Consider the following 22034-nt stretch of genomic DNA (forward strand, 5'->3'; position numbering starts at 1 on the left):
GTCAGTCCTCTATGTACTTCCTCAAAGTCGGGTTTGAAGTAGAAGAACCACAGCACTAAGATCTCTTACTGAAATGAAACCTAGGCTTATCTGTAGATATCGTATTTTGTTATATGTTCACCACTAGATATGTTTATTTTGATAGTCCAGGACCAGAATCTGCAGTTAAATGTTGTAGGCAACATCCGGCCATTGTTAGATCAGTCGTTAGGTGTGAGAACTGATCTTGGTTGTATTTTATATGTTTAGTTGCCAGGGTGGTCAGCCGCACTGGCTTGGTTGTATTTTATATGTTTAGTTGCCAGGGTGGTCAGACGCACTGGCTTGGTTGTATTTTATATGTTTAGTTGCCAGGGTGGTCAGCCGCACTGGCTTGGTTGTATTTTATATGTTTAGTTGCCAGGGTGGTCAGACGCACTGGCTTGGTTGTATTTTATATGTTTAGTTGCCAGGGTGGTCAGCCGCACTGGCTTGGTTGTATTTTATATGTTTAGTTGCCAGGGTGGTCAGCGCGCACTGGCTTGGTTGTATTTTATATGTTTAGTTGCCAGGGTGGTCAGCCGCACTGGCTTGGTTGTATTTTATATGTTTAGTTGCCAGGGTGGTCAGCCGCACTGGCTTGGTTGTATTTTATATGTTTAGTTGCCAGGGTGGTCAGCCGCACTGGCTTGGTTGTATTTTATATGTTTAGTTGCCAGGGTGGTCAGACGCACTGGCTTGGTTGATGTATGTCATCGTATCCCAGTTGCGCAGATTGATGCTCATGATGTCAGTCACTGGATTGTCTGGTCCAGATTTGATTATTTATAGACCACCACCATATAGCTGGAATATTGCTAAGTATGGCATTAAACAACCTGTTTCAGTCTCACTGAGTCAACTTCTGTGCCTTCTCCAACATCTGACATAATATTTCTCCAAACCAAACATCTGTAAAACTGCCCAAAGAGTATTGTCCAAGGCTGACAGTTGACAGTGAAGTTGACAGTGAAACTTGGATCAAGAGCACATGCATCCATTACTCTCAGCGTTAGCTCAGTATTCTCAAGGTACATATGTGGTTAAGTCTTAATGGAGGGAGGTATAAATAGTGAATATATGATCTGTTTTAATAAGATTACCTATGAATGTGATCTCTCTGTTTCAGTCGGATGTTCACAGCTCTCTGCCGATATGAAGGTAGGAACATAACTTAGAACATTTACACCTGATGTTCATCATAATAGCCTTGGCATGTTCACTCTCGTAAAAAAATGGGCTCACAATTTGAAAGTATTATATTTATTAACTTTTTGCAGGCCATATTCTAGAAATTTTGACCCGGTAACTCATATCCCTTACCTGCGCACCATCCAGGTTCTGGATTCAAAATTGGTTTTTGTCTGGTTATAATTCTTTGATTTTAATCAATGTGAAATGCATCACTTTTGGCTTTCATCCACCTATAAACAGTCAGGTTGTATCAGTCAAAGTGGCCAAACCAAAATAAGCTGACTCAACAATTATTGAGTTGTCGAGTTAACAGGAAACAAAGAACAGCTGTGTCCTGCAAGACAGGTGCAATGTCAACCTGCTCAGGGGCAGTAGGGTGGCCTAGTGGTGAGAGCGTTTGCTGGTCATGCCATAAACCTGGTTTTGATTTTCGACCTGGGTACAATGTGTGAAGTCCATTTTTGGTTTCTTTGGCCAGGATATTGCTGGAATATTGCTAAAAGCGATGTAAGACCATACTCACTCACTCACAATCAGCCTGATCAAGGAGAGATAATCCTTTGATTTTTAAAAAAAAATATATTGAATTGCAAGCTCCTCTCAGTGATAGCCTATTCACAGAACTCTCTTAGCTATTGATGGCAACAGTCACAGGTCCCGACTGGACAAAGTGGCCACAGCCCTGCATGGAGTTGAAATCACAACAGACTGACCATTCTGTTTTTAAATTTCCATTTCAGTTCAGATATGTAAATTAGTGTTGTGAAAATGCTGGGTGAAGTTTGGTGATTTTCCGGTACTCACCCATTCTTGATGTAATCTGATGTAACAATATCCATAAACCTAAACATTTCCGAAGTAAATGGCTTTCCGGAAACACAAGGGCAAACTTTAATGTCATCATATTTAGGGTTTGAGTGAATGTTTACAACATTATTGGATGCTTGCACACTGGTGACAGCAATGATGATCCAACTCGTGTCCGCCCAGAGAGCGGAAGGTTGCGGGTTCAATCCGCGTCTCATACCAAGAGACGTTAAAATATGGTACTTGTTGGTCCCTGCCTGGCGCTCGGCATTAATGGGTACAGCAAGGACTGGTAGGCTCAGAGTCAGTATACTGTGTCTGAGTGGGGTATTCATGCTTCACTGTGGCATGGTATCTGAGTGGGCTAGCACTATAAAACCAGCTTAAGACTGGGCTAGTACAAGCAGCCGCACATACACATACACATGCATGCATGTACGTCGTCATATGAGCAAAATATTCTCAAGTACGACGTTAAATCCAATTTCACCTCACCTCCAACTCCATGTGAAAACTATGATGCAACAATGTCTATACACACTGACAAGCCGACTGGCTAATCAGATTACTAGATTTTTAGAGAATGACGACTATTTTTATGGATATACAACTTTTATTCTGTATAGGCGACGTTTTGACATAGATTCTGATGTCATTGTCAAGCAAGATTTTTTTCTGAAAAATGCTACAATGTATGTCCACCTTCAGGAGACCTTGAGCAGGTGAGAGTCTTCATCTTCAAGCTGCTGACCAACGGCTATCTGAGCTACGTGGAGCCTGTGCTGGCTGTTGTTGGGGTGTGGCCGCTCTCTCTCCGAGGAGGGGCAGGTGAGTGATTCAGAGGGGACAGATATTGCAGGGACTGATAAATAGGCTCTTTGATAATTCAGGGATAGAATTGTCCCCAGTATCAGCTGTCCGTAACATTTATCTGTTTGTTTATCCCTTCAATATTCCAGCCTTATGATGTCAGCAACTTCTTTGAGAGGCATTTATAAGTTAGAGTAGCAAGGAAGGATAACAATATATGGATGAACAACGTCTTTATTACAGTGAGATGTGAGTGTAGGTTCTAACACCGTTATTATACAAGTGATGACTGCACATTGACTTGCTTGATCACTTGCTTGATAACAGTGTTAAATCCTACACCAAAAATCCGCGACTGCGTCATACCAAAAGACGTTAAAATATGGTACTTGTTGGTCCCTGTCTGGCGCTCGGCATTAATGGGTACAACAAGGACTGGTCGGCTCGGAGTCAGTATAATGTGTCTGAGTGGGGTATTCATGCTTCACTGCGACATGGTATCTCAGTGGGCTAGCACTATAAAACCAGCTTAAGTCTGGGCTAGTACAAACAGCCGCACATACACATACACATGCATGCACGTCGTCATATGAGCGAAATATTCTCCAGCATGACGTTAAACCCAATTTCACCTCACCTCACCTCACCTACACCAAAACATCACTATCATTGTAACAAAGAAGCTGTTCATCTATATATTGTTATCCTTCCTTATGATGTTAGTGTTTGAATAATCTACTATGAACTTGACGATCCAGTGATTGACATCATGACCATGAATCTATACAAATTGGATACAGTGCCAGGCTTTGGCAAGTCAGCATACCTGACAGACTACATAGGTCATCAGAGTCGGTGGTTTGGTTATCGTACCATGATAACATGAGGTTTTGCCCATGATATTATTTACTGGATTGATTGGTCCAGACTTATATATATAAGCTGAAACTTTGCACTGGAGTGTAACAACAAAAGATATTGAGTAAGGTTGTGGTGGAGACAATAAAGAGTTTAGTTACTTTTCTGAGGCAGTTAGTTAGTGTGACCAAAATGTTAGACAAGAAAGGGAATAAACACTCAAACCAGTGGAACATAAACCTAACCATCATTGCCTGGTGATTGTGAGAGATGAGCTAATCCAGCTGTCAGGATTTATCTGCTTCTTCTATTGACCTTGACATTGGTCTGTTCAGATGGGTCCCCGATGATCCAGGTTGTACGACACACCATCCTCGAGGCCGGAGCTGCTGCGGAAGCGGACAGTATGGTGAAGAGAGTGAGTATCAGTTGAACTTACAATAATTCTGTTTGTACTGGGATGGGCACCCTAATGATTAAAGTGTCTGCTCTTCACGCTCAAGACATGGATTCGATAGAAAATCTGAGACCCATTTCTGGTGTCCCTCGCCCGTAATATTGCTGGAATATTGCTAACAGCAGCATAAAATCATCCTCACTCACTGTTTATGCTGTCTGTGGTGTGTTCAAGGGCATGAGTTGTGGCCCTCGGTAGTGTCTGTGTGGGAACATTTGTCAACCATCTACCAATTCAACATGATAAAACATTGATACACTCAGCACCTACCATCTATATCACCTTGTAACCATCCATACAATCTAGAATCGCATTTGGCAACCCTGTGTTTTAGTTGAGAGAGTGAGTGAGTTTTACTTTAATTTTGACAATATTCCAGCAATATCACAGCGGGGGACACCAGAAATGGGCTTCACACATCGTACCCATGTGGGGAATCGAACCCGCATCTTTAGCTAGACGAGCGAATGCTTTAACCACTAGGCTACCGCCTCTTTTAGCTGAGGATATGCTACCAGGGACCTGGGTGCCGTTGTACAAAACAACCTCAGCACTAAGACTACCTTAAGTCTATGTTGAGGTATGGGAGTTACAGTCAACTTAGCGCTAACATTGCTTTCTACAATGGCACCCTGATCCACAAAGTGTTCACAGCGCTACATCATTCGGCAATCCTATGATAAACTATATACGTACGATAGCTTGTAATGCTTGGTAGATCAGGACCCAGGAGATATACCCGCCCATACAGGATATGCTACCAGATGATATTTCATGAACCTGCATATGTACAAAGCACTGTGACACTCAAACATCATCCAACTCCACATGTTAATCCAGATGTTTTCCTGTTACAGTTAATGCCGTGCTACCAGAAGATCTGCCACTGGCAGCCTCTGTCCCAGACCCCCTGCCGACCTCCTGACCTCCCTCGTCAACAAGCTCAAGCAGTCCGTCTTGACTGACCAGCATCGTGGTGAGACTAATTTGTTTATATAATAACTAAACAAAGCAATAGCTCATGCTTCACTGCGACATGGTATCTCAGTGAGGTAGCACTATAAAACCAGCTTCAGTGTGGGCTAGTACAAGCATCTGCACATACACATACACACGCATGCACGTCGTCATATGAGCGAAATATTCTCAAGCACGACGTTAAACCCAATTCCACCACCACCACCTTGGAGAATGTAACCACCATTTTAGCTGGTTCGACACGTTAGATCACCCTGTCTGAAATCCTTTGGAATTTATGATTGTTTTTATTAATATGTTTCTGTTGTTTCTCTCTTAGATTGCATTTATGAAACCATGAAGAGCATTGAGTTGTTTCTATGGAAACAAGGTTGGAGGTTTGTCTACATCAACTTTTTTAAATCGACACTTAAACTCAGTGACAGATGCCTGGAAAGCCAAGGGAGATAACTCTAGTGTGGATCCTCGCTTCCTGAAGACCATGATCAGATTATTTGGTAAGTATATCTCATTGCACGGTCAGGATTTATAACGGTGGATTATTGAAAGCTTGATTTTATATGTTCCGTCAAGTGGGACTATCAGTAATGTTTTGTCGTACAGACCTGAACACACTAGTTCTACATGGAGTGAGTCCAAAATATTCTTTCAAGCTCTGGGTGGCCCAGTCAATTCCTTGGGCACAGCAGAAACCATTGATCATGGGTTGAATCCCAGCTTTCCCCAATTATGTTTTTAGGTGTGTCAGCTCCATACCCATGCACATGGATTTTAACAAAATGGTTAACGTGTGAGACATCTAATACGTCAGGCTTTCACACACACACACACACATTAACCTGACTACAGCTCAATGACCACCTCCGTGGTGTAGTGGTTTGAGCGTCTGCGCGGAGAGCGGAAGGTCGCGGGTTCGAAACCCGACCACATCATACCAAATGACGTTAAAATATGGTACTTGTTGGTCCCTGTCAGTATAATGTGTCTGAGTGGGGTATTCATGCTTTACTGCGGCATGGTATCTCAGTGGGCTAGCACTATAAAACCAGCTTAAGACTGGGCTAGTACAAGCAGTCGCACATACACATACACACGCATGCACGTCGTCATATGAGTGAAATATTCTCAAGCACGATGTTAAAGCCAATTTCACCTCACCTCACAGCTCAATGATGGAGTTAAACGCTCGCTCTCTTGCTCGCTCCTGCTTTTAGCACTCACTCACTCACTCACTCACTCCTGCTTTTAGCAATATTCCAACATTATCACATTGGGGGATGCCAGAAGTGGGTTTCACACATTGTGCCTAAGTACGAAATCGAAACCAGGCCTTTGGCTAGACAAGCAAACACTTTAACCACTAAGCAACCCCATCGCCACACATTAAAAACAGTCCTCCCTCTGTTACAGGGAACGTCTACCACCTTCCGAAGTTTTTCGCACAAGCACAAGGACTTTCTCAAGGCCATCAAGCGATGTTTAGTCTCAACCCTGGAACGTCCAACAGGTATAGCCGACAGCAGTCCAACCATTGTTGTGTTCTGTTCAGTAATTTCTGTGAAATTAACCTGTGACGTACTTCACCAAATTGTTAATAATATACAACCATCCTGACCACTTCCAATATGATGCTGACTGGCTCAGTGACTTGGTTGTCATGGTAACTTGATGGCGTAGATCAGTGTTCACAATATCGATCAACCCGTGAAGATCCAGGGTTAGAATTGATGTTCAGTATCCCATGCTTGTTGTAAGAGGCGACTAACGGGATCGGGTGGTCAGACTCGCTGACTTGGTTGACACATGTCATCATATCCCAAATGCGTAGATCGAGGCTCATGCTGTTGATCACTGGATTGTTTGTTCCAGACTCAATTGTTTACAGACCACCGCCATATAGCTGGACTACTGCTGAGTGCGGCGTAAAACTAAACTCACCCACTCACTCACAATATGAATCACTGGGTTGTCTGGCTTAAACTGTAATATTTACAGGCCTTCAGTGAATATCGATGTAGACTCATGTTGATATTTTTTATATCAACAGTCTTTATTATTTGTGTTCCCTCATGAAGGTCCGGGTTAGAATATTGGCCTTCAGTAACCCATGCTTGTCGTAAGAGGCTACTAACGGGATCGGGTGGTCAGGCTCGCTGACTTAGTTGACACGTGTCATCAGTTCCCAATTACGCAGATCGATGTTCTTGCTGTTGATCACTGGATTGTCTGGTCCAGACCTGATTATTTACAGACCACCACCATAAAGCTGGGATATTGCTGAGTGCAATCTCACTTACCTCAAAGTGGATAATATTTAGATCAGTTTTCAGTTTCTCTGTGATTTGGACGTGATCTTTTTCAAGCTATAAAATCTTTAAAATTCTTTTCAAATAACTTACCTTTCAGTCGTAAAACCCAGCACACACACTCTACTGACTGAATGTTTAATCATTTTAGAACACATTGAGGTCCAACTGACTGCTGCGGAGGTCCTGGCGGAGTTATCTCCCTTCCACCCTCAGTTCATCATGGACATCCTGACAGAGTGGTTCAAGCACAACAGGGACAAAATCCCTGCCCAGCAACGGACTCACCTGGAACAGACAAGAAAAGCCCTCATCGCTAAAATGCCAACTTTCTCTGTAGAGGAATTTGCATGATTGTATAACATGTTTTAGAAAATGTTAATTTATTATATTTCTTGAAAAACATTTTGACTGCTGTGAATTCACGTATAAATTTGAACGCACAATTTTTCAGAAACTACATACAGTATTTGGATATTTTGTATGTGTGAGACGTTCATGGTGATGTTTGTATATCTTGATTGTTCTATCAGAGGCATGTTATGATGGGCCTTGTGTTATACAGAGATGAATTACTGCTGACTGGGGAGCATGAGGCTCAGAAAACAAGATGTTATTTACCATTCTTGAAAATACTAGCCTCTGACTTTCTACGGAGCAGACAGATAGCTTCCATGTTGCCGACTCACAAGTTTCATGTTGTGCTGGTATCAACCAGAACACATCGAAGGCATCTACAGTGAAACCTGTCTAAACCAGCACCCCACGGGACCGAAATAAAATGCTGGTTGAGACAGGGTGCCGGATTAGACAGTGATGATCATTTTCCAACATGGCTGCCATTTACAGTCGTCAGTCTCTCGGTCTAGCGTGCCGAGAAGTGTGTATTGGATTAAGGGACCTTGATTGGACTACTCATGCCCATGCCGGCTTAGAGCATTTGACTCACCGCACAATCACTACTTCCTGATTATCTAGCGTGCCAAGATTATTAATTAGTGTATTCGTTGGTTTCACATTAATTTTTCGACTCACCACCGTCCTTCCCGCACATCCCCTTCTCACAATTAAACAAACACATCTCTGATGGAATTGCAACCAAAATAGGACATCAATTATTGAAAAGCAGAGGTAAATGGAAGTATGTACTCAGCTATGAACAGTTGTCACAACGTAAATAATTTTCATAACATCGTATATTTAGAGTTTATTTACACTATCAGTAAACATACGACCAAACCGGAAACAGGCCAGTGGATATTTTTCACACGCTCTGCACATGAGCACAGCGAGTTGATTAGTAATGTGAACCAACGAATTGCATTATGGGTCCTTGATTGGACTGCTCATACCCATTACAGTTTAAACAGTTTTAATAACAGTAAAAATTGCTTGTTGGGACTGGAAAGTTGTACCAGAATACGGAATAGACAGGTGCCGGATTAGACAATGTTTTAATGATCTTAATGTCGTTGTAAAATGGTGGTACCAAAATTTTATGCCGGTTTTGACAGTGTGCCGGATTTGACAGGTGCCGGTGTTGGCAGGTTTGTATATTATCTCTGCTAAGTGTCAGAGAAAGTACGTATGTTATGGACCTGAATGAATGTAAGAGAGATTTGTTGTTATCTGATCCATCAGGGCAAAATGTTATGTGCCCTGTGTGTGACCTATGTTTCCTGATGACTTTGGGTACATTGATTCACATAGCGGGTACATCACACCATGACAGTTTATATTGACATCTTATGTCATAATTGCCATGTAGTAGTAGTCTCTGGCATTCTGGCAGACAGCTATGTCGAACACTGATAAGTTTTATCCATCTTTTGCCGACAAGTTGGTTGATGTCTGTCTCTCTGAAGAATGTCAATATCCTCCTTGAATACTTGTATGCCCCTTGTTGTAGTGGACTTTCAGTGAGAGGCCTGCTGGCCGTGGCATGGATAACAGCAGGATGCGGATTTTAAAGGTTTCAGGTGCTTGTGTGTGTACATATTTTTCTGAGCTGATATTCAAATATGGTTCCCATGCACTGAATTCATTGTTGACTGTGATTTATTTTTTACGGCATTAAATCTGACAGTTTTGTACAATTTTCACTAATTTGATACTTGAGTTTGTATATTTTGTATGATTTGGTTTTGTGGTTTTACAAACATGTAAATAACATAAATAATATTTCTTAAAGTTCAAAATTCATATTTTCGTGAATTAGGTTAGAATATTTTGTATATTTTGTACTACAAAGCTTATATAAAATGGGGACAAGCCTCATTCAGCTATCCCTTGCCGGATGTTGCCAGAATATTACCCACAATTCACTCACTCTAGTTAAACAGGAAATGAGGCATCTTTATTTGAACACTTTCGAATTGTCTATTGTTTCCATTGAAGAAAGGGAGGTAACTTGTCCAATGCACACCTTATACACACCAGTCGCACAATAAATGTTTATTTGCCCAAAATGATTGGTCTCCAACACACACCCTCATGCTCACACAAGTCCCCCCAAAAAGGGTCATAATGTGGCTTGTGATATTTCTGTCTCAAGTCAGAATTATCATTTTTAATTAAATCCTATTACAATGTTTCAAAGTCATTCTCCAATTACATGCCTGGGTCCCAGTTACTGTCGTAACTCCATAGTTGATCAGACTTACAAATGTCGTTTTTTGCACCAGGGTCCTGTTTTTTAATGCTTGGGGTGAGTGTTATAGGAAGAATGGTAGATTTGATGTACCCAGTAATCAAAAGATAGGGAACATGGTGTTACTGGTCTGTAGATAAAGATGGACCCATGGTGTCTAGTGATATATGTAATACCAAAGGTTTGAACATATTCTAGTCATGGTTGGCTGTGAATCAATTTTGCCACATCAGTTTTGCCATGGGTTATTTTATTTAGTTTTTTTTCCTGATCATAGCATAGCCTAGTGGTTCAGGCGTTTGCCCATCATGCCAAAGGCCCAGGTTTGATTCCCCGACATGGGTACAATGTGTTAAACCGAATTTTGGGTTTGGTTTCCGTTGAGTGATATTGCTCGAATATTGCTAAAAGCTGCATAAAATTTAACTCACTCACTCATACTCTGGGAGTAAATCTTGAACGAAAACAATTATCAACACTTATCATTGTAATCCAAGGGTATCTATGGTCGAAGTCAAACGTTCCAATTAGTTTCTTGGATTTCATAGAGAGCGTGATTAATGACCAAGACAGTACAGTTCTTTTGCTTAATTTACAATCTAGGGGTGCTCAAACAGGCAGATCATACATGTGTTAACAATCATGAAACATGGTGGCCCTTATTATGATAGATGTTGACCCAGTTTCTGAAATCAGTTTTGTGAAAACCTGGATGCATCCCAGAATGACCTTTTGGAGTAGTTTTAGAAACAGGTGATTTCAAACACATTTCTTTGTTTTCAAGGTAAGGAATGGTTTGACAGTCAATACTTGTTTCACGATTTATCCTCGGTATAACTGACTGAGATTTGTTTTCCATGACAAACCCACTTGTTGCAGAATGATCAGACTTTAAGTGATTGTTGTTTTGTCTGCAAATTAGCAGCTCACATTTTTGACTGTTCGATTTGATGGACATCTATTTTGTGTAAAATTTGTGCAATATTTTGTATATTTGTACCTATAGTGCTCATTGTTGAGATGTTTTCCTTATGTTGTACCATATGCTTATGCTTGCTTGTACATATATTGTATACTGTTGTGTCATACACTCACAGATCTCACCATTGTGTTACACATTCAAGTATCATGCTCCTTTGTGTTGCACTATCACAAGTCTCACCATTGTGTTACACTCATATTTTCTGTCAGTATTGTAACCCAATAAGTGTCAATCACTATTGTGTAACACCATCAAGTGTCATGCTACATTGTGTTACAGAAAGACCTGTCTGTTACTATGGTAACACCATCAAGTGTCACGCTACATTGTGTTACAGAAAGACCTGTCTGTTACTATGGTAACACAATCAAGTGTCACGCTACATTGTGTTACAGAAAGACCTGTCTGTTACTATGGTAACACCATCAAGTGTCATGCTACATTGTGTTACAGAAAGACCTGTCTGTTACTATGGTAACACAATCAAGTGTCACGCTACATTGTGTTACAGAAAGACCTGTCTGTTACTATGGTAACACCATCAAGTGTCATGCTACATTGTGTTACAGAAAGACCTGTCTGTTACTATGGTAACACCATCAAGTGTCATGCTACATTGTGTTACAGAAAGACCTGTCTGTTACTATGGTAACACCATCAAGTGTCACGCTACATTGCGTTATAGAAAGACCTGTCTGTTACTATGGTAACACAATCAAGTGTCACGCTACATTGTGTTACAGAAAGACCTGTCTGTTACTATGGTAACACCATCAAGTGTCATGCTACATTGTGTTACAGAAAGACCTGTCTGTTACTATGGTAACACCATCAAGTGTCATGCTACATTGTGTTACAGAAAGACCTGTCTGTTACTATGGTAACACCATCAAGTGTCACGCTACATTGTGTTACAGAAAGACCTGTCTGTTACTATGGTAACACCATCAAGTGTCATGCTCCATTGTGTATCACAATTAAGTGTCTGTCAGTGTGGAACACAATCAGTGTCTTGCCACATTGTGTCACAGAGTCAAGTGTCTGTCCCCCTTATGTTTCTGTCAGGTGTCCTTATCCCATTATGTCACACACTAATGTGTCTGTCATAATTTGACGTGTATTTTGACACAATTGTGTTGCACTCTATTGTGTCAAACCAATTCTGTCCAACGATGCGTGATTAAACTTCCTCATTAACATAGTATTTCATCATATATTATTGATTCTACATTATTTTTGTGACCATTTGTCCTCAACACTGTTATCCTTACTTCCAAGAAGCAAATTAAATGTGGATTAGATAGTCACAATGTCTCCCAATTGGAGATTAGACATTTTACAGACCTTCAAAACCTAAAGTCTCGAATCTTTACCCATCTTTTGGCTATCCTTAAACCAACTTGATTATCCTGTGTATTATGTCTTTATCTGGGGGGCAGTGGGGTAGCCTAGTGGTTAAAGCATTGGCTTGTCCTGCCGAAGACCTGAGTTCTACTCCCTGCATGGGTACAATGTGTGAAACCCATTTCTGTTGCTCCCCACCATGATATTGCTGGAATATTGCTAAAGGCATCGTAAAACTAAACTAACTCACTCACTCACTGTAGTTCACTTACTTGATTCTTTCTTGGTTTTCAGTTGTGAAGTGATATGCATAAATTCTCTGTAAGCCGTTTAGTGCCAAACCCTACCGAAGGTAGTTTGGATCAAACCAATAACAAAACATAATAGGGAGTAGATATAATACATCATATAATTGTGTGATGTTGGTGCTCCACTGTCCAGATCTATACATTACTCTATATTCAGGTTTCCCTAGTCTTTTTCCTTTTGAGTTTATTGCTTTGAATCGTGCATAATACGAGGAGGGGTTGAGAGGACTCACAGGTGTATAGCTCATGTTTTACTGTGAACACTGCTTGAGGGATTAAGTCTCATCTGTTGATGAGTTGATGGTGGGTAGTTTTGTGTCCAAGTTCGAGTCCTTGCATGAGGGATCATTGGGTGCTGCTTGCTTTGTGGCATGGAGATTGCGCTAAACTGGAGTGTTACATGTGACAGAACCTTCTTCTTCAGTAATCCGGGCTATCAGATTCTCTAATTTGTCTTGAAATATTTGTTAATTTCCTGTAAACACACATGCCGTTTAGAAAGTGGTCAAATGTAGCACGTGGTATATTTGGGATTGCTCATGTTGGCGTTCAGTGAAAGAGCGATGGCTGAGTGGGTTAGACAGCTGTCTTTGTGTGCTGGCGATTAGATGCATGGTTCTGAGGGTGTGGGTTCGAATCCCAGGTGGGACTGAACCCAACAAAAGTACTAGAATCTGTACTTTACTGAGAAAGTGTGACCCCAAATTTAACGTGTTACAATTTCCTGTGATTTATAACTGTCTGATGGGAAATATACACAAATACATTGTCACTGTAACTGACTCCTGAAATGCCTCATCAAATGTTGTATTCTTGGTTTAATGTTTTGCCTTGGCTACTCTATACACCAGCTCACATAATATTACATGATGTTACTTTACCGTCTACATTTCACGTTGGTAAATGTAAGGGAAGTAACTCTTTGTGACTTTTTGGTCAAACTGTTCATTTCCTTCTGTCTTTAAAGCTCTCAAAGCTGATGGCTTGAGACCTCTTCCATTTAAAACTTTGTCATTGTTGCATAACATGTGATTCATCAGCTGTTTTTGCCAGAACGATTTTGATTGGCTTTTGTAATTGTTTATTCTGTTAGAGATATATTGTAGAAGTTAGCAAGCTTGTTGTGTTGGAGATTTATATATTGAGATATATTGTAGAATGTAGTGAGCTTGTTGTGTACAGATGAGATTCATTAAGTCCAACATCAGGGATTATGAACTACTGGAATTTATTATTATATGTAGTAATAGTACTACTGCTGCTACAACTACAACTTCTACTACTACTACTACTACTACTACTACTACTACTACTACTGTTGCTACTGTTGCTACTACTACAACTACTACTAGGGCTGGCTATCTATAGAGATCGATAATTGTTAACAAAATATCAGTCGATTATCATTAAATATTGGCAAGGTAACTTTGAGCAAAATTGCCAAAACTGTCTAACAAAAATGAATATATTTCACATCACTGGTGATCTTGGACATGTTCTTGTATTGATTATTAACAAACAGCGTCCTGAACATAATTTAGAAGCAGTCCATGAATAAAATTAATGTAGGATATTAACACAATTTGCATATTAATTATCATTAAGATAATTTCATATGAGCGATATTTCTGACTATCGATCATTTTAGCCAGCCCTTATTACTACTACTACTACTACTACTACTAATAAAAATAAAAATAAAAATAATTCCACCTGTAGAGACTTGGATTTGAAATATGTCAAACTGTATTATGAATTGTTGACATTTCCATTACTGTTTGAAGTGTGTAAGGAAAGTGTTCAATCTTAATTTAATATCTGTTTGGAAATTGCAATGGTTCACAGTGTTAGGAAAGTAGTATGGTTGTCGTTGTTAGGAAAGTAGTAGTATGGTTGACAGTTTTAGGAAAGTAGTAGTATGGTTGACAGTATTAGGAAAGTAAACTATGTAGACATAAATTAGACCTTTTTCAATAGTATGTCTGTGAGATGGGTTTTTATTACTTTTGACTGGAGTCTTTCTCTAACCTATTACTGATTATGATGAAACTAATATTCTATATTTATATTTTCCTAATATCGGAATAATAATATATTGCTAGTAGTAGTAATAATTAATAATGAATTTTTGTATGAATTATTACTCCATGATAGGAAAGTAGCATGGTACAGAGTGTTAGGAAAGTAGTATGGTTGACAGTGTTAGGAAAGTACTATGGTAGACAGTGTTAGGAAAGAAGTATGGTTGACAGTGTTAGGAAAGTACTATGGTAGACAGTGTTAGGAAAGAAGTATGGTTGACAATGTTAGGAAAGTAGTATGGTTGACAATGTTAGTTAGGAAAGTAGTATGGTAGACATTTTTAGAAAAGTAGTCCCTGATGTTGCACAGTGATGAATCCAGTGAAGGCCTCCAGCAGGTTGGGTGACATTCCATGGATTTGACCAAGTGATAAAATTTGAATACTCTTGAGTTTGTTGATTGTGTTATTTTTCCTAAGATCTGTTAACATGTTTGGTGAAACGTACAAACACAGGTGACCCATGAAGATCCGAATTAGAATTTATTTTTAGCAACCCATGCTTGTCGTGAGAGGCGACTAACGGGATCGAGTGGTCAGGCTCGCTGACTTGGTTAACACGTCCCAATTGCGTATATCGATGATCATGCTGTTGATCACTGGATTGTCTGGTCCAGACATGATTATGTAGCCGGGACACTGCTGAACGCAGCGTTAAACAACAGACAAACATTTATATTATGCTGATAAAAACAGAGAGAAAAATCAGGAGTCGATCTCAGCACAGCGACACCTTAGACAGCTTGGTGAGCCGCCCACCCCTAAATAAAACAGACGCTATTGACGTTGATTATGTTTATAATTCAAGACACTGACATATAGGTTTGACACAGGGAATCATCACAAGCAATAAATATATATAAATATATTACATGAATAATGGTATTCACAGGAGAATCAAAGCTGAATGGAGCTGCGACCATACCTGGTCCACTATAGTACATTCTACACTAAAGGATGGCGGCATGACACCCCGGTAGGAATTCCAGGTTAGAATACTTCCCAGAATGCTGGCGATCAACAAAGAGTTCGTAACGTTACGACCTGTTGTAACTATATAGTTAATCAAAGGCTAACGAATGTCGTAGCGCTACGAACGCTTTGTGGATCGGGACCTTTGTCCTTAGTGGCGACGTCATCGGTGACTTGGCAGATGGCGTGGCGTGCTGTGCCGGACAGTGTGGCAATGTTACTAAACATCCCTGGCAAGCCTGGTTCAGACTCGGTTATCTAAGGAACGCTGGAAATATTGTGCGATGTGAGGACAGACATTGCATTCATGTCTTTGGTGCGAGTTGGCACAGTGGATGACGTGTTTGTTTACCCGAGTGTCGAGTGATATTTTCAAATTTATTGTCATGCGATTGCTGTGATGATGCAGGAAGTGACGAGGAAACCTTCCCCATACAATGATTACTGAGGAAATATACGTGAAGCTATATCATATTTCTTACACAAACTGTCATTTACTGAAGATCACCAAAATGAAAAGACTTAGTATATTCCACAGTTGTAAGTGCCCAGCGCAGTGGGTGAGTGGATGGTGATTATCCCACCCCGATGGTCTGTTCGATGCTCATGCTAGCAATACCCAGAGAATATATCAAGTTCAGACGCATTCACAAGCTGGTGATATGTCCAATGGCCCAAAAACATTTTACGTCTATGTACTGTGCTGTAAGGTACGTTTCAAACAGTCCTGTTGAACTGATTCCTGTTACAATAGTTCTCCAGCATTGATGGTCAGTCTGATCGGTCATCGTGTCCTGGGTCCTGATGGTCAGTCTGATCGGTCATCGTGTCCTGGGTCCTGATGGTCAGTCTGATCGGTCATCGTGTCCTGGGTCCTGATGGTCAGTCTGATCGGTCATCGTGTCCTGGGTCCTGATGGTCAGTCTGATCGGTCATCGTGTCCTGGGTCCTGATGGTCAGTCTGATCGGTCATCGTGTCCTGGGTCCTGATGGTCAGTCTGATCGGTCATCGTGTCCTGGGTCCTGATGGTCAGTCTGATAGGTCATCGTGTCCTGGGTCCTGACTCTGATCGGTGTTTCAGTCTGGGTCCAGACTTTGTTTGCTGGCTTTTCTACCACATATGGCTGACAAGTCATCGTGTAACTTAAATAATGTTTAAGCCACTTTCAATTGTTTTAAAATAAGAAATTAGCGTTCGCTACCGCTCCACAGAGGTTACGTTAGAACGACCTCTCATCTGGCCAATCAGAGCGTCGTTAATAGGCAGCGGAAGTGAAAGTCCGATTGTGATTTTTGGTCATGTAACCTCGGAAAGGCCACCGCAAAGCATTCCGAACCTGTGCCTTGTAAATATTCCAACATTTTCTTTGGTTCTGTTTTCATATTATCGATATTTTCAAAGGGTAGTCAGCTTGAAATAACCCATGACAAAGCTGCTTTCTGATTGGCTAATTGTCGACTTCCTCCTAGTCATGTCATTGGTCAAAGTCCATACAACATTGTTCTGAGGCGACAGATCTTAATGTAGCGTCAGCCAGGACAAACCTCTGATTTTAAGGCGCTCGAAACGGCGTTAAACCAAACTCACTTCTGTTGAATACATTTACAATACATGTCATGTCTCGTTATATCAGATACAAATAAATACATAAAACCCTACATAACTAGCCTCTCTATGCCTCTGTGATGACGATCTCGCCCGACGCTACTGAAATTGTTTTGACGTTTCTCAATGCACTAATGCCATTAATCCTACAATCTAGGATCAGAATCACTCTCCCAGAATGAACGCACCTATTAACACAGCACAGAAATTCGCGTTCACAATACAGTGCATTGACCTGTTTTCTGGTGGTGTTTAACACCAGTACACACTATATACAAATATACTTAGCAAGACAAAATGTCAATATCACTGGCTTGGCTATGGGAGATTTGTGCTGAAACTGGCACTATGGTCGTCCTTCCATGGAACAGATTTCTTGGCAACCAAGTCCTGACTTGTAAATCCACTTTCGTAACCGGTACCGGTTTGAGTTTCTGATTTACCCGACGCCATAACGTCAAAAACCCAGTTGAAGACTAATGAACATGGGTTAAAATGTGTTCACAGACGGTTATTCAGTCAAGTCCCGTTCGCAAGTGTTTGACCGTGAACGTATATAGAGTTGTACATGTGACGGTGGCAATCTAGGACGTTAGACTGGTCTCCTGTCCTCCTTCCTCGCTGGCTACACAGGGGCAGAAGACCAGTCAATCTTTGACGCAAAATCGGGTATTTATAAAATCGGATTCCTGTACAGTGGAATTCGTTAATACAAGGCTGTGTTCTCATCAAGAACGTCCTGAAATGATGGACGAAACACAACACACAGAATGAAGTCAATGGTTATGTTCTTTAGCGCATATCAGTGGGCTGGGCATGTGCCCGGCATCTGTGGACATTGGCACAGTCTGGACTGTACAAGTAACAACATGGTATACTGATGAACCTGTATCCATCACAAGCTGATGCTGTAGCTAATCAGCGCCGTCCTCATGATAGAGCCTGGTCAAGTAATTTCTGAAACGAAAGACAGCTTATTATAATGAATACTCCCATAACAGTATTGTCCCCTGAGAGGGTACGTAAGTCCCAAAGCATTCAATGTAAATTTAAATCTACTGTTATTTTAATCGTAGAATATATGTTCTTTTAATTTGTGGCTTGAATATCCAAAATTGCTAATAGCTGAGGGATGGTGTAACTCCAGCTAGGGTCCATGCAGGAAGCAAAAGTACTGTAAGTCCCCATGGTCCCTAGTATGGTGATCTACCTTCAGTTGTTGGCAATCTATAGCCCGGTTTTATATTGTATTGTCAACTATAGTTAAACTGTTTTAGATTTAATTACTAGTTTTAAATTATTCTCTGTGATAATCTAGTTATTTTACTGTCCTTCGTAGGCAGGCTTTTATAATTTACTTTTACTTACTATGTGTACCAATTAATTGTTCTCGTCACGATATAGCTGAAATATTGCCGATGTGACGATAAATTTTAACTCACTCACTCACTCCATAACAGTATAATAACGATTCATTAATATTTGCATATCACGAAATGTGAAAAATGTTCCATGCAATATGACTTTTTCTACTGATCTTAGGGAGGATGGTTTTAATCCGGCATCAACAATGATCACAACAGCACGCCAGGGGCAATGCTTTGAATCGAATACGGGCCTTCGGCTTGACGAGCGAACGCTTTGACCACAAGGTTAATAGGCTATCTCACTACCCTAGCTGACCCGTGAAGATCCGGGTTAGAATTGGTCTTCAGCAACCCATGCTTGTCGTAAGAGGTGACTAACCGGATAGGGTAGTCAGACTCGCTGACTTGGTTGACACATGTCATCGTATCCCAGTTGCATAGATTGATACTCATGCTGTTGATTGTCTGGTCCAGACTTGATTAATTACAGCCCCCACCATATAGCTCGAATATTGCTGAGTGCGGCGTAAAACAACAAACCAAACCTTCTAGCACCATATGGTGCTATAAAACAAAGATACCTCTGTCAATCTGAGATTCGAACAAACCATCAAAGCCTTTTCGATTCGTGGTACCTAGATGACTGCGCCATTCGTGTCGATGGAACCGACGGAGGGCAAATACCTTTCCAATAACCTTTTTTCAAACTCACCATTTGATCCGGAAGTAGATCCATCGTTTTGCCATTCGCCAAAGCTGGTAGATGTAGCTTGCTCCTCTCGACCCACCCTTTCAGCCTCCCTTCCATCTTTGAAATCACCTGCTCCGTGGCACTGGCTGCCGGAAGTGACACCGTGGTGTCAAGGCGCATGTGCAGCCGCTTCAGAATGAGAGTCCATTCATCCTCTTGACAGTCGGTTGGTTCGACAGTGTGTTCCTGCTGTAGTCGACGTTTTCCTTTGAAAGCATTTCTGCTTTTCGTTTCCTTTAGCGTCTTCAGGAGTCGCTGATCTTCAAGTTTCATATTTAGGAATTTGAGGAAGGCACAGTTCCCGGATGTTGTTTGGTGAATGTAGAGGCACAGACGTGTTGCCAAGTCTTCCTTCAGCTTTACGACAGACTGGGTGGCGTACTTCCGCTTGAACATCCGGTCGTACTGACCTCTGCGCAGAACGAGCAGGTCGCAGGCAGCCGTTGTCGTGGCGGTTTCAATGTAACTCTCTAGACCAAGAACCATCTCCAGAGCACCTGGAAAATGCATGTGTGTGTGCTTTACATTTGTTGATAGGTACGATGTTAACAGCAAAATGTGGTGAACTGTTTTCAGAACTATATTCGAGATATATTGAGTCTGGTCAGAGAACAGTGGTTGACAGCGTGAGCACCGTACCAAGCCGTTGAGGGTCACACTGTCACCAAGGTCACATTTGTCATACGTAGAGTCAGTATTTCCATGGGGACCTATTCCACAAAGGTAGTTGGGCAAGATGTACTGGGGCAATGTTCCCCCCGAGAGACGGGCAAGGTGTACTGGGGCAATGTTCCCCCGAGAGACGGGCAAGATGTACGGGCAAGATGTAGAGACGGGCAAGGTGTACTGGGGTAAAATGTTCCCCGAGAGACGGGCAAGGTGTACTGGGGTAAAATGTTCCCCCCGAGAGACGGGCAAGATGTACTGGGGTAAAATGTTCCCCCGAGAGACGGGCAAGGTGTACTGGGGTAAAATGTTCCCCCGAGGAGACGGGCAAGGTGTACTGGGGTAAAATGTTCCCCCCCGAGAGACTGGCAAGATGTACTGGGGTAAAATATTCCCCCCGAGAGACGGGCAAGATGTACTAGGGTAAACTGTTCCCCCCGAGAGACGGGCAAGGTGTACTGGGGTAAAATGTTCACCCCGAGAGACGGGCAAGATGTACTGGGGTAAAATGTTCCCCGAGAGACGGGCAAGATGTACTGGGGTAAACTGTTCCCCCCGAGAGACGGGCAAGGTGTACTGGGGTAAAATGTTCCCCCGAGAGACGGGCAAGATGTACTGGGGTAAAATGTTCCCCCCGAGAGACGGGCAAGATGTACTGGGGTAAAATGTTCCCCCCGAGAGACGGGCAAGATGTACTGGGGTAAAATGTTCCCCTAGAGAGACGGGCAAGATGTACTGGATGCCTGTTCCCCCGAGAGAGACAGGCAAGATGTACTGGAGGCCTGTTCTGCGGGAGACCCCGCGAGAGGTGCATCCTATCCTGACAGACATGGGTAACTGAGGACGATGACAGTGCTGAGCTGGAAGGATTCTGTGAACCTACCTAGATGCTCATTCTCCCCCAGGAGGCAGATCTGATGGGCCTTGTGTTCGTTCTTCCTCTTGCGTAACATTTCGTGAGGGGACACCGACACATTCTTCTTGCTGAAAACGATCAATATAATAATGACGACATTTAATCTCTAGATAATATAAGGTCTTTGGCGATGACGATTTGGGGTTATGCGACTTATTGAATTTTGAGTTTTGAATGCATCTCTTGTCAAATTGCTCAAATGTGTTTATATGTTTTGTTTTAACGTGACACGTGTCGTGGACGTTTAGAATAATATATATTTTTTTAAAACGCATCGGATTCCAGAGACTTTTTTCCCTCACAGACACTTCTTACAAGAAAGTGTTTCATTAATATACAGATTTTTATATATCCACTAAGTGCACTTCTCAGATGTGCATGGGTTGGGTCTATTTTCAAAAGCAGCTCCCAAGCTGTGGACCGTTTATGTTAGTTTAGGAAAGTGAGTACTAATCACTCCTGTTTGTACTTTTAGAACTATATCGACCTGATATCAATGTGCTCGGAATTTCCAACGTGGAAACGAAGTCTAAAAATAACCAAGGTTACCTCCCCTTAGTTGGCCTCTGACAGCTGTCAAGGTCAACGGCAGACATTATATTTATTATAATTGATAGATGCATGGAGGGTGGTTTCAGGTTCTTGTCAGGGGATTTGTTATCTCATCGCCTGAATTTAGAAAGATATCGATTTTACATGTTCCAATAACTGAAATTGCTCATTACAAAATACGATAGAAATATTTATATTTTGCACGGATCATTTGTAATTCTATATCAATGATACTATTTCTGAGAGTCACACATATATTTTATTTTGTTTATTAATCTTAATAGGTTATATATAACTATGTGTGGGTAAATTATGCATATGTTATATACAACCTTATCTGTAAACCGTAAGATGTAGATATAACACTAATGTGGGTCAGTCATGTGTTCTTCACAAGTAAGTCTACGGAAT

General features: G+C 41.4%; 1 protein-coding gene across 1 annotated transcript in view; it reads right to left on the reverse strand.

Annotated features, from left to right (window-relative positions):
• Positions 1 to 17116: 17116 nt before the first annotated feature.
• The window catches only part of LOC124273258, a 37919-nt gene continuing 33001 nt past the window's right edge, over positions 17117 to 22034 (reverse strand). The window contains exons 7-9 of the mRNA XM_046708472.1: positions 21039 to 21139; positions 19451 to 19986; positions 17117 to 18328 (exon numbers count right to left, since the gene is read on the reverse strand). Of these exons, the coding sequence (XP_046564428.1) occupies positions 18302 to 18328; positions 19451 to 19986; positions 21039 to 21139 (664 nt within the window). The 3' untranslated portion in view covers positions 17117 to 18301. The remainder of the gene's footprint in view (positions 18329 to 19450; positions 19987 to 21038; positions 21140 to 22034) is intronic.

This window comes from Haliotis rubra, unplaced genomic scaffold, assembly GCF_003918875.1.
Source record: "Haliotis rubra isolate DU_JTF1 unplaced genomic scaffold, ASM391887v1 Scf179, whole genome shotgun sequence".
NCBI lineage: Eukaryota > Metazoa > Mollusca > Gastropoda > Lepetellida > Haliotidae > Haliotis > Haliotis rubra.